At 39.0% G+C, this 17,296-nt stretch overlaps 1 protein-coding gene across 1 annotated transcript in view; it reads right to left on the bottom strand.

The window, feature by feature from the left end:
- The window catches only part of KIF4A (kinesin family member 4A), a 126,713-nt gene that overhangs the window by 15,406 nt on the left and 94,011 nt on the right, over positions 1-17,296 (bottom strand). The window contains exons 20-27 of the mRNA XM_036839578.1: positions 9,765-9,920; positions 9,540-9,640; positions 5,052-5,181; positions 3,730-3,900; positions 3,245-3,352; positions 2,167-2,244; positions 1,713-1,811; positions 995-1,177 (exon numbers count right to left, since the gene is read on the bottom strand). Of these exons, the coding sequence (XP_036695473.1) occupies positions 995-1,177; positions 1,713-1,811; positions 2,167-2,244; positions 3,245-3,352; positions 3,730-3,900; positions 5,052-5,181; positions 9,540-9,640; positions 9,765-9,920 (1,026 nt within the window). The remainder of the gene's footprint in view (positions 1-994; positions 1,178-1,712; positions 1,812-2,166; positions 2,245-3,244; positions 3,353-3,729; positions 3,901-5,051; positions 5,182-9,539; positions 9,641-9,764; positions 9,921-17,296) is intronic.

The raw sequence follows: 17,296 nt of genomic DNA, 5'->3' as shown, positions 1-17,296 counted from the left end.
GATTATAAACTCTCTGAGGCTAAGGATGAGCTCTTAGTCCCACTAAGAGCACATGGTATGTTGCATTCCTGATGACTTTCCAAGTGACTTAAGGCCACCATGGCTGTCTATTCCTCATGACTTGCTTCTCTCTGGTGTTGTGGCTTTACAAGGCTCAGTTCCCCATGTGGTGCACTATCAGCTAATGAAATCGAATAACCTTCCAGGAATCCAGCTAGGGTAATTTGTGAGCTGTTCTCTTTAAGTGGAATGTGGCTGCAGGCCACAGTTGGGGTAGTGATGAACTGCAATGCCTGGGAAGTTAATGTTTCAACATAGAACACCTAGGTTTGATAAATACATAGGATTATCATTGTGTAAGTAAATAGAGCATGCCTCAAAGTCAGATTGTTTCTAACTAGCCTTAACTTTGGTGCGTTCAATCTTAAAGTTCCCACTCAGCTTCTGGTCTACAGTTTTCACTGATATGACCATGATGTGGTAGAAACAAACTGGACTTGGAGTCAGAACATTTGATTTCAAGTCCTGACTGTCACTTTGTTTTATGTCCCTGGGCAAGGTCATTTCCCTCTCGTGGGTCTCAGATCCAGCTGTAAAATACAAATAATAAACACCTCACTGGATTTTTTTTTTTGGTGACAATGAAAAGAGGTAACATATATGAGAATGGTTTATAAACTGTAAAGTGCTTTAAAAATGTGAAAGATTATTATGGTCACACTGGAACCAGTTTCAATGAGATGGTATAGAACACTACTACCTGTTCAGACTGGTCAGAACTTGAAAACATGAAAAGAGCCTCCCTGTGCACCCAGGCAGCCCTCTCAACTAGCCCCCGGTTCCATACAGAGCTGGCCCAACAAGCAACCCTCAGCAGAGCCAGTGCCTCTGAACACGATCAAAGGACTGAGGTGTAGGGTCTGGGGCCGGCACACCCTCACTGGCAGTGAAGACTAATGATTAGAACCCCTGAAAGAGATGAGCTGCCTCCTACCCCTTGGATGTTCTTCTTGGACATCTTAACTAATTTTGTTGGCTTCCATTCCTCATCATCCCCATCACCACCATCACCATCACTGTCCTCAGGCTCATTCACAGAATATTCTGAACAATATTTTATATCTTCGATGTCCATGCTTTGCTCCAGGAACTTTTCTTTAAACCGGGAAGGTTTGGGCTAAGAAAAAAGGTTTGGAATGGTTATTTAATTAAAAACAACAACAACAACATGTGGATTATATCTTCCCAGTGGCTGCTGCCAGCTATATTCTCAGAGCAGAGATTTCAGATGCCCTCAAATATACCCCAATTGGCTTTACCAATCAGAAGAAATTCTGCTTTAGCCTTTGGCCTCACAGAGTCTTTGAAGGGAGAGAAACTGAAGGGATAGAGGCTGAGCAATCTGAGGGAGGAGGGAGGGACTCATGATATGATAAGTATCTTTGGATGGACAGCCGAACACTGCTCTTTTCTATGTGCCTCCTCCTCAGTTGTGTTGCATAATGCCTGTACATGGTCCAAAGTCAGCCGTCTAGGGAGGGAGAATGCTTATTTTCCTCAAGATTGCACTGTAGTTTTATTTGGGACTCCATAGAAAATTGAGATGCTGGAATGTGGGAATTTTAACTCTCAACCACTTCTGAAAGGTGATTTTAGTACACTCACCCCAAACCTTGGCTATGCGAAGGTATCACAGGCCCTGAGCAGTTTACCTTAGGTGGGATATATTCGAAAGAAGAGTCTGGAGATAGAAGGGTATCCTTAGGAAGATGAGATTTCTGTCTGCTGGCTACTTGGAGGAGGTTCAGTTTCTATTTGAAAAGAAGAGACAAAGTGTACATTGCAGGGCAGCTTCTGAGAGTGTTCATGGCTAAAACATAAAGATTCCTAAGTTAGCTTAATCTTAAGCCATGGTAAAGTGAGGCAGGGTAAGAGCAAAGTAGGTTGAAGGACTCCCACTTTACAAGATCAGTATTAGATTCAGAAAAGAGCAAATTAAAAATGTGTTTATACCATCTGAAATGCACATGACCATACCACATGGAAACTACATGTAGACCTCATAAAATTGAGCCAAGTCATTATACTCAGGGTTGCTCCCACGAGCTGGCCTCAGTTGCAAGAGGGTCTCCCAGGGCTTATTAAATGGGTGGGAAGCTGTACTACCTGCTTCATGATTTTGTTCTCTCGGAGAAGTTGCTGATTTTGCTCACACACTTCCTGCATCTTCTCAAGTTCTTCATCCTATTTCCAGATAATGCAGTGATAGGTGGGGTTATTTTGGGCACTACATGTGGGTTACCAAACAACTCACAGAGATGAAAACATACTACTGCCAAGTTGCTGGCAGCAGGTGGTTTTTGCACAGCAGGCACTGGCGCCCAGAGAAATGCCTGATCCTCACCAATTCCTAGGTGTCCTGAGTGCCACCTCTATTCCAACGCTCCCAAGCAGCCACGACCGCACTTGCAGGAATGCCTTCCTTGTTCTTTTCTATTTTCTAGCCTCATATCCCTTATTCACATCAGGATGCTGATAAAGAAACCCACCCAGAGAGTCAGATGTTTCTTTGAAGTCTACAGATGCTTTTGTCCACGCTTCTCAACACAGATTAGGCAGTTTATTTGCTACACTAATAAGCCTGATTAAACTTCCTTGGCACTTAACGATAATTGGATTCATGCCTACCACCTTAACACGTTTGGTTATGTCTTTGATGGGCAGTGCCAAGGAAGCCGTAGAGACTGGTGGTTCAGGAAAAAGACTCTAAGTTGGATAAAATAGTGCTCCAACATGCTACTAAAGGGTGTGGTGTTCCCAGCCTCTGGAAGAAATGCAGACCCCAGGCATTTTACAAACAGGTCAGGTCTCAACTCAGAACAGGCACAGGAAGAGACAGCTAAATGCCCCTAGGATTCTACTGGATGATTTAACTTTCTCAACTCTTTAGAGCTCAGGGTTGAGGCAAAGAACCAGGAGGCCTCGAAGTCTGGTATGGAGTATGTACTGTTATTTCTGTACCAAAACGGAGGTAATCCTATGTGTGGCTACATCCTAAACACCCCTAAATTGATCAAACAGGGCAACAAGGCAATAGAGGCTACCATTATAAAAGGCTACCATTATAAAGCTTTTTTTCAGTAGGTAATTACTCTTTCCTGCAGGTACAGTCATGTGAATCAGACAGGATTCTCAGTCAGGCAAGGGGACCCCATCTCTGGAGACCTTTGCCTCATCTCCATACCTGACACTTCAGGATGCTCAGCAGCTGTTGTTCCTTTTCGCTGACGGACTCCTCGAGCTGCTTCTCCGCCATTTGGCTTTGCTGCAGCTGGCTGAGGAGGTATAGCACCTAGAGAAAGATACAACCCAAAGGTACCAAAGGAATGAGAGGAAAAAGGAATTCTGGTTTAGTCCAAGCAGTGATCCAGTTACTCCTTTGTGATTTCAAAGTAAATTGTTCTCTTTGGCTCTCATGGCTTGAAGTATCATCATGTTCATCTTGGTATTAAAGTTGAAGGCTAAGAGCCATTGTCACTGGTATGTGTAAACTTATTAGATAAGTCATTTTTCTCTATTTCTGGTTTCTTATTTGCAAAAGTTGGAAAAGACTACGTGGTCTTTTGAAGGAAACTTCATACCCCCATTATTATTATTATTATTTTTAACTAACAACAAAGAGCAACAATGGTTTGTTTTTCCGTATAGCTTCTTGGCTCGCCAGCTTACCTTCTCTTGGTGCTGTTGCTCCACTCTCACCAGCTCTGCCTGTAACTCTGTCTCTATTTCAGCAAAATGATTTCGTTCCTCAAACAGCATCTTCTGCATGTCAGCACAGCTGGCCTTGTTCTGTTTCAGGCTGCTTTCAAGCTTGCTGACCTGTATTTTGGAGGAGACCAGCTGGAAGGGATAAAAGAAGATCAGTTTATTTGGAGAATGGCCACCTTTCCCCATTCATTAGGCAGGAAAATGTCAGCTTTCTTGAAATGGACTGAGAAAAGTTCTTCCATGTCCAAGTCCATTCTTATGTTTTCATGTCATATGGATTCTACCACTGAATAGAATCACCACCACCCAAACCAAGAGCCGAGATAGATATCTGTTGAGATAGGTATCTTAGGGCTGGAAGCCACTGCTGAGGTCATTTAATCTCTTGTTCTACCTCAAGGCAAGAATAAATCTAACACAAACAGTATCTGACAATTCCAAATTCTGATACTCAAGAAGTTCTTCCTTAATTTTAAAGAGAAATCCATAGCACACACCCTTATGGCTAATTATGTCCCATTTCAGAATGTCTGTGTTCACATGTTGGAACTCGTAGACACATTAGCCGAGACTACAGCTCTGGCTCTTCAGGCTAGATTGATATCCTATGCTGTCCTAGTTTTATATTCTCTACTAGCCCAGATAGTGAACATCATAAACACCAGTGTTCACAAGACTAATCAGGATTTCCTTAGTAGGATAAATCTGCTAACCCAACACAAAAATGCATAAAGGATAGCACTGCTCAAACTTGCAGAGTCAGAGTTTGTATGCTTGCTTCAATCACCAGAGGTGATCAATTTTAATTCCTCTTGTGACAGTGGAAGATGATATGTTTATTTTAAGGTCAGTGAAGATGGATTTTCCTTAAGATGAATCTTTATATGTCAAAGGTTTTCTCTTTCCTAGATTGTATCTTAAACTTTTTGAATATAATACATGTCAGAGGTGTTTTAAAAAGTAGTATAGTATAATATTTTACGTTTGACCTGTGGCCTACTATGGCATCCTGATCTTTTCATAATAATAACAGTGAACATTTATTGAGCACCTGCTATATGCCAGGCATGGGTATCAACTTGCAACTCATATATATTTTTAAGTGACTGGCCTGTACTTGCCCACACCAACCTTTACCCATAAAACTATTTCTCTAATGTTTGTGTCATTGTGGTTTCTACCATGCACAGTGGCAATAACACTATGATAGTATTCTAGGCTAACATCTTATTTCAACCCACCAAGCCAGACCCCGAATTGCTGAGAGGAAGAGAGATGTTTACCTCTCCAATTAAGTATTTCAGGGCACACTTGGCTTCCAGAATGGTAGCAATATTCTCCCAGCGGTGTTTTGGCCTGTCTTCACTTTCTGCATCCAGCAGCTTCTGCTGTAGGTCAGCAATCTGAGCACTCCTTCAGGGGAAGAAACAGTGAGCCTTATTTCCAGTAGCCTCAACACCAAGGAGAGGGGAAGAGCTCTGAGGAGAAACTTCAAATAGTTTCACGGACACAGGTATCAGTTAAATACCATTTAAATAATGATTGAGTCATCTGGTTAGGGTTTTATACAGTATCTCAAATCTTGTTACAAAGGGATGCTAAGACTAACCAAATGGTTTTAGTTTATTAAATACTGGTTGAAATAAGTGGGTCATATAGTGGGACTTGGAAAGCTTTGTTTTAGTGAGGCTTTTGTTGTAGCACGTTGACCATAATGTGACTTTGTCTTGAGGCCACATAAGCTGGAACTGTGACGTGGTGGCTCACCTATGCAAGGACAAGATTCAGGTTAGAGACCTTAAGGAAAAAAATCTCAGAAGAACAAACAGGTAGATGCTCTTTGCTGGAATCTAACACCAAACTGATACCTATGGCTGGTGTCGTGAGAGGTTATCTTGGAGTACCTGCCACAGGACTGAGAAGTTTCTACGAAAACTAGATACCACGACCCTGGTTATAGCTTCCAGATACTTTATGGTCAAGTATAGCCTGAGACCAAGATGTACACAATATTTCAGTTTCGTCAATAGCTTCCTTCTCAAATTTGCTAGGTGTCCAGTGAGAGGGAGCATACCGGCATGTGTGTAACATGCAGTGCTATGTAAGGTACTATAAAGAAGATGGGTACTAAAATAATCTAAGATAGCAGTTCTAAACTTTTTGGGTCTTAGGACCCCTTTACACTCTTAAAAATTATTGAGGACCTCTAAGAAATTCTGCTCATGTATGTTATACCTATTTACAGTTTTAGAAAGTAATTTTACAGTATTAGAAAGTAAAACTGAGAAAAACATTATTAATTCACTTAAAATCACAACAACCCATTATACATTAACAATTACACCTGCAATGACACTATTTCCAAATAAAGTCACATTCTAAGTCACATTCTAAGGTCCAGAAAGGACATGAATGCAGGGTGGGGGAGTGTGTGTGTCACACACACACACAACAACATTTTCCAAGACGAAAAATAATGTAGTGAGAAGAGTGGGATTGTTTTACATTTTTACAAATCTCTGTAATGTCTGGTTTAGTAGAAGATAGCTGGATTCTCATATCTCCCTCTGCGTTTAATCTTTTGTGACATGTTCTGGTTGATGTAAATGAAGGTAATCTGGCCGCACGTGGATATGTAGCTGGACAAAGGAGGAGCATTTTATTTTATTATTTTATTTTATTGTGGCCATGCTGTGCGACTTGTGGGATCTTAGTTCCCCGACCAGGGATTGAACCCAGGCCACTGCAGTGAAAGCGCCGAGTCCTAACCACTGGACTGCCAGGAAATTCCTGGGAGGAGCTTTTTTTTTTAAAATTTTATTTATTTTTGGCTGCGTTGGGTCTTTGTTGTTGTGCATGGGCTTTCTCTAGTTGCGGCGAGCGGGGGCTACTCTTCGTTGTGGTGCGTGGACTTCTCATTGCGGTGGCTTCTCTTTGTTGCGGAACAGGAGCTCTAGGCGCACGGACTTCAATAGTTGTGGCACTAGGGCTCAGTAGTTGTGGCTCGTGGGCTCTAGAGTGCAGGCTCAGTAGTTGTGGTGTACAGGCTTAGTTGCTCCACGGCATGAGGGATCTTCCCGGACCAGGGCTCGAATCCCTGTCCCCTGCATTGGCAGGCGGATTCTTAACCACTGTGCCACCAGGGAAGTCCCCAGGAGGAGCATTTTAATAGTCTTTTCAGATAATTGTGGATATTCTTCTTTGAGACTACACCAAAACCCAACAAGTTCCTTAAAAGTTAGTTGAAATGTGGTTACTTGCAATCTGAATGGATCTTTTACTCAACCTTGACTCTGTAACATGTCATTTGGACAGTCATACAGAGCCTTCAAATCAACACATTTCATTACACAATATAAAAAAGACCACAATTGTTAATATCACTACCGGTCTCATTAGAAAAGTTACGAAAAACTGTCAAGTTTACAGTGGCAGATACATGTTTTCCAAAATTCTAAGTTTTGCTTGAAAGCTCAAATTTTATTTTTGGTGACAAACACTGTCATTTGTTTTCCTTGACTTGACAGGCTCACTCGGTTCATTTTTGAGAAAATGTCTGCCAAGTACCCAAGTCTGAATAACCATAGTTTGTCTGTCAGTCGTTCTTTCAAGTAAAAATGATGTCCCATGAAAAAAGAGGCCTGTTAAACTCACACCTCAAACAATTGCACAAATGCTTTTCCTCGAGAGAAACATCGTCCTTCGGCATCAGCACAAGTGGTTTATGTGTTCTTCCCATTCTGTCACACAGAATATTAAAAAGATCTGAACTCAAGGGTTGAGATTTAATAAAATTAATAATTTTTATTGCTTTATCAAAGCCAAAAGTAAAACTGACTTTTAAGTAAAACCGAGAGTGTATGGTGGTGAAGTATTCAATGACTGCTAGTACAGGTTTGTGCCACTGCTTTGATTCAAGCTAAGGTGTTAGCAGTTTTGTCCACTGTTGCTTTTGCACTATCATGGCAAATGTCAGTGTAGTAAAAACGGCAAACAATGTCTTAATATTATTATAAAAACAGGGAGTCACCTAGACTCCCTGAAAGGGTCTCGGAGACCCCCCAGGAGTTTGTAGACCTCACTTTGAGAACCCTGGTCTAATATATAGTCCTTTCCTTTAACAAGCTTACAATCTGTCTAGATTGACAAGACTAATCAATGTAAAATAATTAATAAATATAAAGATAACATACATCATCTATACTACATGACCAAGTACTGTAAGTTCTGAAGGAGTTTAGAGAAGAGGAAAATTAGTGAGGGATGAAGAGTCAGGGAAGGCTTCTTGGAAGAGGTGGGCCAGAACACTTCAGAGTTGTTTTATCTATCAAATGTCCTTTCTTGTCCTTAGGGAAATTCCCTTGATTAAACTCACCTCTGTCTAATTGCCCTCTACCTGGCACCTGCCCTACATTTAAATAATCATTTACTTATGCACAGTGGTCTGCAGGTAAATGTTTAACAAACAGCACCTAAAAAACCAGATCTGATTTGTAGCTTTTGCTAGTTTCTGTAGTGTAAATACTCTCACCAAAGGAATTGTAAGCTCTCAACAGTTTACAACCGTCTTGAAATTTTAACAAACAATTCCAACACACCACTGTCAGTCATTATACTGTTTCTACTTGAGAGCAAGGACAATGCCATCTATTCTTTCTATATATCCCAACTGCATCCAGTGCAGCACAAAGCAGACACTCAAATGTTGAGCAACTTAAAGATGTATCCAAAGATAAACAGCTCGTATGTGTTGCTAAAAACAAATTAAATGGTCTCCAAGGTCTTCTGGGCAATAAAATTCTATTACTCTAAGACACTATAAAATATCTGTCAAAGTTCTGTTCCTTCTAGATTTCACAGACACTTAAAAGAAAGTAACAGTGATTAAAGAGAAGAGCATTCATTGAGCACTTCTAATATGCCAAGTACTGTGCTATGTACTTTACTTTCTAATCTCATTTAATGGTCATGATACTTTACTTATGCATTATATTATATCTACTTTGCTGATGATCTCTAAAGTTCTCCTCCTCCCAGATTGTTGATCTTCTGGTATCATTTCTTGGGCTCCTCTAAAGTTTTGTTTTTAGTCAGTTCTTGTGGTATATGATAAAGACCATAGGCTTTGGAATTAGATAACCTGAATTTCGAATCCCAGTTCTGTATAAACTTTAGCAAATTTTTTTTTTTTGATGGACATAGTGGTTCTTATTTATTTATTTATTTATTTATTTTGCCTGTGTTGGGTCTTCGTTTCTGTGTGAGGGCTTTCTCTAGTTGTGGCAAGTGGGAGGCCACTCTTCATCGCGGTGCGCGGGCCTCTCACTATCGCGGCCTCTCTTGTTGCAGAGCACAGGCTCCAGACGCGCAGGCTCAGTAGTTGTGGCTCACGGGCCTAGTTGCTCCGCAGCATGTGGGATCCTCCCAGACCAGGGCTCGAACCCATGTCCCCTGCATTAGCAGGCAGACTCCCAACCACTGCGCCACCAGGGAAGCCCAGCAAATTTTTTAAGATCTTTGAACTTTAGCTTAGATCTCTAAAGTGAGAAGAATGATACTTACCTCACAAGGTATACTTCATAGGGAGAGACTGAATGAGAAAATGTATCTAACATGTCTAGTGAAGTGTATAGCTCAAAAAATCGTTACTTTCTCTTGTTTCTCCTACATCACAAAGCTTCTGAAAAACAAGCTTTAGAATAACTGATTGATAGGTTCTATTTTGATTCAAGGCATAAATTTTTATAATGCCTTAGACATAGTCCCATTACCTGAGTTCCATTTCAGTCTCTAGGCTTTCAATCTGCTTTGTAATGGAATCCTCTGACTCAGAAACTTGACCACGCAGTTCAGCAAGTGAGAATGTACGCCTCTGTAAAGAAGAATAGTGGGGATGAGGGTGAAGTACTACTTGGAAAGTAATTCTCCCAAGTAGTGAGGGCTTCTGTGGAGTGTGGAGTCTGATCATTGGTAATGTATTTCCATAGGGCACTTACGCGGAGTTTAGGAGGCGGATTCTCCCCAGATTCCACTTTTTCTTTGAGTTGAGCCACATCCTGAGCCAGGATCTTTCTGTCTTCAAGAAGGTCATTCAGATGGCGTTTGGCTTCCTCAGTACTGACCATAACCTCAATTTCATTTCCAAGCCAACTCTAGAAGATAAATCAGTGATGTTGGGTTAGGGATGAGGAATCTCTGGCCCATGGGCTATATTCAGCTCCAGATTTAATTTCACTTGGACCAGAGCTCAAGTAACTAGCAGTGAGATTTCCATTTGTGCCTACACTGACCAAAAATCCCAATAATGCTCTAAGAGCCTTTAACAGCAATATCCCAAAAGGTCACAAGAAAAGTTTTCTGCAGAAAATCTTTCTCCAGATATCCTAGCATTTCTATGTATTCTGTCTTTACCTTCTCCACTTTCTCCTTAACCTTTGTCCTTAACAAGTCATAATATAGAACTGAAGTATATTTAGATTATCTGTTCTATTTAATAAATAGATAACTATTATTAATCTTTAAAATAGATGAATGGAATTTAATAAAAGCAAACAAAATTAACTAAATTCAGTTTTTAAAAAAGTAACCATCCCTGAGAAACCTTTCACTTTTGGATGAAGATATACCATGCTAAGAGTAATCAAAGAAAGCTGGAGTGGATATATTAATATCAAATAATATAGAATTTACATCGAAGAATATTATTAAAAAGAACAAAGGCTGGAGGTATCATGCTCCTTGATTTCAAACTATACTACAATGCCACAGTAATCAAAACAGTATGGTACTGGCACAAAAACAGACACATGGATAAATGGAACAGAATAGAGCCCAGAAATGAACCCACACTTATATGGGCAATACATCTATGACAATGGAAGCAAGAATATACCAATGGGGAAAAGACAGCCTCTTCAATAAATGGTGATGGGAAAACTGGACAGCTAGATGCAAAAGAATCAAACTGGACTACTCTCTCACACCATGCACAAAAATAAATTCCAAATGGATCAAAGACATAAACGTAAGACCCAAAACGATAAATCTTTTTAGAAGAAAACATAGGCAGTAAGCTCTTTGACATCAGTCTTAGTAATATTTTGGGGGCTATGTCTCCTCAGGCAAGGGAAGAAAAGCAAAAATAAACAAATGGGACTATATCAAACTAAAAGCCCTTGCACAGTGAAGGAAACTATCAACAAAATGAAAAGGCCACCTACTGAATGGGAGAAGATATTTGCAAACGATATATCTGATATGGGTTAATATCCAAAATACACAAAGAACTCATACAATTCAACATCAAAAACAAACAAACAAACAAACAAAAACGAACAACCAGGTTTAAAAGTGGATAGAGGATCTGAATAGACATTTTTCCAAAGAAGACATACAGATGGCCAACAGGCACATGAAAAGATGTTCAACATGGCTAATCATCAGGGAAATGCAAATCAAAACCACAATGAGATATCACCTCACACGTGTCAGAATGACTATTATCAAAAAGACAACAAATAACAAGTGTTGGTTATCCATTTTAAATATAGCAGTGTGTATACCTGAAACTGTCACAACATTGTTAATCAACTGTATTCTAATATAAAATAAAAAGTAAAAAAACAAAAACAAGTGTTGGTGAGGATGTGGAGAAAAGGGAAGCCTCATGCACTGTTGGTGGGAAGGTAAATTGGTGCAGCCACTATGGAAAACAGTATGGAGATTCTCAAAAAATTAAAAATAGAACTGCCGGGGCTTCCCTGGTGGCGCAGTGGTTGAGAATCTGCCTGCCAATGCAGGAGACACGGGTTCGGGCCCTGGTCTGGGAAGATCCCACATGCCACGGAGCAACTAAGCCCGTGAGCCACTATTCCTGATAAATAAATTAAAAAAAAAAAAAAAAAAAAAATAGAACTGCCATATGATCCAGCAATTCCACTCCTGGGTATTTATCCAAAGAAAACAAAAACACTAATTAGAAAAGACATATGTACCCCTATGTTCATTGCAGCATTATTTACAATAGCCAAGATATGGAAGCAACCTAAGTGCCATCAATAGATGAATCAATAAAGAAGATATGAGATATATATATGTATATACGATGGAATATTACTCAGCCATAAGAATGAAATCTTGCCATTTGCGACAACATGAATGTACCTAGAGGATATTATGCTTAGTGAAATAAGTCAGACGGAGAAAGACAAAAACTGCGTGATTTCACTTATAAGTGGAATCTGAAAAACATAACAAATGAACATAACAAAACAGAAACAGAGTTATAGATATAGGGAACAAACAGGTGATTGCCGGGGGGAGGGGCATAGAGGGAGGAAAGAAATAGGTGAGGGAGATTAAGAGGTACAAACTTCCAGTTGCAAAATAAAGGAATCAAGGGTATGAAATGTACAGTGTGGGGAATATAGTCAATAACTATGTAATATCTTTGTATGGTGACATATTGCAACTAGACTTATCATGGTGATCATTTTTAAAAGTATAGAAATATTGAATCACTGTTGCGTAACAGGAACTAACATAGTGCTGTAGGTCAATTATACTTCAAAAATAAACAAACTAACAAACTCATAGAAAAAAAGATCAGATTTGTGGTTACCAGAGAGGCAGTCAAAGTACAAACTTCCAGTTATAAGATTAAGTAAGTACTAGGGATGTAATGTACAACATGATAAATATAATTAACACTGCTGTATGCTATATATAAAAGTTGTTAAGAGACTAAATCCTAAGAGTTCTCATCACAAGAAAAAAATTTTTTTCTATTTCTTTAATTTTGTATCTATATGAATGATGGATGTTCACTAAACTTATTGTGATAATCATTTCAAGACGTATATAAGTCAAATCACTATGCTGTACACCTTAAACTTATGCAGTGCTGTTTATCAATTTATCTCAATAAAACTGGAAGAAAAAAGAGGAATATTATCAAGGATAAAAAAAGATAATTTCGGGCTTCCCTGGTGGTGCAGTGGTTGAGAATCTGCCTGCCAATGCAGGAGACACGGGTTCGAGCCCTGGTCTGGGAAGATCCCACATGCCACGGAGCAACTAGGCCCGTGAGCCACAATTACTGAGCCTGCGCGTCTGGAACCTGTGCTCCGCAACAAGAGAGGCCGCGATAGTGAGAGGCCCACGCATCGCGATGAAGAGTGGCCCCCGCTTGCCACAACTAGAGAAAGCCCTCGCACAGAAACGAAGATCCAACACAGCCATTAATAAATAAATAAAGCACACCTAGTATAGTGTAATTAAAAAAAAAAAAAAGATAATTTCATAATGGTAAGGGAGTCAGTTATCCAAGAGAACTTAATCCTTAATGTTTATGCCCCTAATATACAAAGCACCAAAATATCTGAAACAAAATCATATATAAGCCAACAAAGGAGATAATATGGAATCATAAAAATATTCAATTGATCCAAAAGAAGCCAGAAAACAAGGAAAAGGGAATGAAGAATAGATGGGACAAATAGAAAACAAATAGCAATATGATAGATTCAAATCAACCCATATCAATAATCACATTAAATGTAAATGGTCTAAACACCCCAATTAAAATGCAGATTGTCAGATTGGATTAAAAAAGCTAGACTCAACTGTATACTGCCTACAAGAAAAACACTTTAAAAACACACAAAGGCACAAAGAGGTTAAAGCTAAAAGGATTTAAAAAAATATACCATGCTAACATTAAAAGAAAGCTGGAGGGACTGTATTATTATCAGAAAAAGTAGATTTCAGAACAAAGAATATTGCTAGGGATAAAAATGATCGTAATAATAATAAACTTATTATTATAATAATAAAGGGATCAATTAATCTTACATGTTTATGCCTCTAATAACAGAGCTTCAAAATATACAGAGCAAAACCAGAACTATAATAAGAAAAAGACAAATCCATAATTCTAATTGAAGATTTCAATACCCATCTCTAAGTAACTGATAGAAAAAGTAGGCAGAAAATCAGCAAGAATACAGTAGAAATGAATGGCACAATCAATCAAATTAACATGACTGACATTTATAGAACACTCTATCCAACAATAGCAGAATATACATTCTTCTCAAGTACACACAGTTTGAACATTTGCCAAGACTGACCATATTCTAGGCCATAATAAGTCTCAATAAATTCAAAAGGATTCATTCAAGTCATATAAAGGATAGTCTCTAACCATAATGAAATTAAATTAGAAATCATAACAGAAAGACATTTGGAAAAATCCCCTAATATTTGGAAACTAAATAACATCATTTTAAATAACTGTGGATCAAAGAAGAAATCAACAGGGAAATTAGAATGTATTTTGAATTGAATGAAAACATAACTATCAAAATTTGTGGGATGTCATTAAAGGAGTATTGAAGGGGAAATTTATAGCACTAAATGTTTATATTAGAAAAGAGAAGGGCTTCCCTGGTGGCGCAGTGGTTGAGAATCTGCCTGCTAATGCAGGGGACACGGGTTCGAGCCCTGGTCTGGGAAGATCCCACATGCCGCGGAGCAACTAGGCCCGTGAGCCACAACTACTGAGCCTGCGCTCCGCAACAAGAGAGGCCGCGATAGTGAGAGGCCCGCGCACCGCGATGAAGAGTGGCCCCCGCTTGCCTCAACTGGAGAAAGCCCTCGCACAGAAACGAAGACCCAGCACAGCCAAAAATAATTAAATAAATTAATTTAAAAAAAATAATAATAAATTTAAAAAAAGAAAAGAAAAGAACTCAACTCAATGACCTCAGGTTCCACCTTTAAGAAACTCAAAAAAAAAGCCAATTAAATCCAAAGCAGAAATAAGGAAATAATAAAGGTCAGATTGGAAATTAATGAGCTGGGGTTTTGGGGGTATTGTTTTTAATTGTGGTAAAATATACATAACATAAAATTTACTATTTTAACCATTTGTAAGAATGAGCTGGTTCTTTGATAAACCTTAGCCAAACTGATCAAGAAAAAGGAGAAAAGACACAAAATATCAATAACAGGAATGAGATAGAGGACATTACTACAGTTTTTACAGACATTAGAAGGATAATAAGGGAATATTATGAATAACTTCACACCAATAAATTTGACAATTTAGACGAAACACACAAACTACCAAAGCTCACTCAAGAGGAAATATATAACCCGAACAACCCTATATCTATTTTAAAAACTGAATTACAGTTAACCCCTCCTCCCCACCAAAAGCAACAACTAACAAATACATCCTTCAGGTCCAGATGGCTTAACTTGTGAACTGTACCAAACTTCCTCTTCATTTTTTTTTTAAGGATTTTTATTTTTATTTTAAAAAATATTTATGTATTTATTTATTTATGGCTGCATCGAGTCTTAGTTGCGGCATGCGGGATCTTTCGTTGCAGCGTGTGGGCTCCGTAGTTGTGGCGCGTGGGCTCCAGAGCGTGTGGGCTCTGTAGTTGCAGCACGTGGGCTCAGTAGTTGCGGTGCGTGGGCTTAGCTGCCCCGTGGTGTGTGGGATCTTAGTTCCCTGACCAGGGATGGAACCCACAATCCCCTGCATTGGAAGGCGGATTCTTAACCACTGGACTACCAGAGAAGTCCCTGTACCAAACTTTTAAGGAAGAAACAATATTAGTTCTATACAAACTCTTACAGGCAATTGAAGAGGGGGCAATAGTTTCTAACGTATTCTAAGAGGCCTTGATACCAAAACCAGACAGAGACTACAAGAAAACAACACACCAATATCCCTCATGAACACAGATGCAAAAATTTTACACGAAATTTTTATTTTAGCAAAATTTTAATTTTATGTATTGTTGAATTCAATAATACATAAAAAGGATGATATATCACAACCAAGTGGAATTTATTCAAAGAATGCAAGGCTGGTTCCATATTTGAACATCAAAGTCATTCACCAAATCAACAAACTAGAGACAAAAAGTATTTGACAAAATTTATATACACTCATTGGAAATTCCCTGGTGGTCCAGTGGTTAGGACTTGGCACTTTCACTGCTGGGGGCCTGGGTTTGATCCCTGGTCAGGGAAGTAAGATCCCGCAAAGCGTGCAGTGTGGCCAAAAAAAAAAAAAATTATATCCACTCAGGATAAAAACTCACAGCAAACTAAGAATAGATAAGAACTTCCTTAAGCTGATAAAGGGCCTCTATGAAAAACCTATAGCTAATGTCATACTTAATGGTAAAGACTGAATACTGTTCCCCTGGGATCAGGAATAGCAGAAGGGCTTCTACTGTCACTACTCCTATTCAACATCATCCTGAATGTCCTAGCCAATGCAACAGGGCAAGTAAAATAAATAAAAGACATATAGATTATAAAGGAAGAAATAAAACTATTTATAGATGGCATGATTGTCTATGTAGAGAGTCCCAAAGAACCTACAAAATAGCCACTAAACTAATAAAGTCAGAAGATAAAAGTTAATATACAAAAATCAGTTGTATTTCTATATACCAGCACTGAACAACTAGATAAATAATTTGGCAGTTTTTCTTTTTCTTTTTTTTAACTTTTTATTGTTTTGATATTATTAGATTTTTAAAAATTTTATTTTTGGCTGTGTCAGGTCTTAGTTGTAGCACGTGGGATCTTTGTTGCGGCATGTGGGATCTTTTGTTGCAGCTCTCGGGCTCTTTGTTGAGGCACAAGGGCTTCTCTCTAGTTGTGGTGCACGGGCTTCTCCCTAGTTGTGGCGCACGGGCTCCAGAGCACATGGGCTCTGTAGTTTGCAGCACTCAGGCTCTCTAGTTGAGGTGCATACAGTCAGTAGTTGTGGCGTGCAGGCTTAGTTGCCCTGCAGCATGTGGGATCTTAGTTCCCCTACCAGGGATCAAACCTGCATCTCCTGCATTGGAAGGTGGATTCTTTACCACTGGACCACTAGGGAAGTCCCTTGGCAGTTTCTTATAAAGTTAAACATACACTTACCATATGACTGAGCAATCCCACTCCTAGGTATTTACCCAAGTGAAATGACTACCTTTGTTATACAGAAACCTGTATGTGAATGTCTTTATAGTGGCCTTATTCATGATCACCAAAAACTAGGAAAAAAAAAAAAGACTCCAAGATAACCTTTAATGGGCGAACAGATAAACTGTGGAACATCCATACGATGGAATAATACAGGCAACAACATGGATGAATATCAAATGCCTTATGCTAAGTGAAAGAAGCCATACTGTACGTTTCCAGTTATATGACACTGATGCAATGCAAAGTGAAAACAATAATGACAGAATACAGATCAGTGTTTGTGAAGGGCCAGCATATGGATGTGGGAGAAATTGACTACAAAGTGTTATAGGGGAATATAGAACTATTCTATATTTTTATTGTGGTGGTGGTTATACACCTGTATATGATGTTAAAACTTGCAGAACTACAGTAAAAAGGGTAGATCTTACTGTACATCAGTTATACCTTAATAAAATAAATTGGAAAAAAATCAATGTCGTTTGCCATACTGAATAAAAACCAACCAACCAACCATAAGATCATAAGA

This window comes from Balaenoptera musculus, chromosome X (assembly GCF_009873245.2).
Source record: "Balaenoptera musculus isolate JJ_BM4_2016_0621 chromosome X, mBalMus1.pri.v3, whole genome shotgun sequence".
NCBI lineage: Eukaryota > Metazoa > Chordata > Mammalia > Artiodactyla > Balaenopteridae > Balaenoptera > Balaenoptera musculus.
Note: the sequence above shows the minus strand (reverse complement) of the source record. Positions and strands in the feature narration are given on the sequence as shown.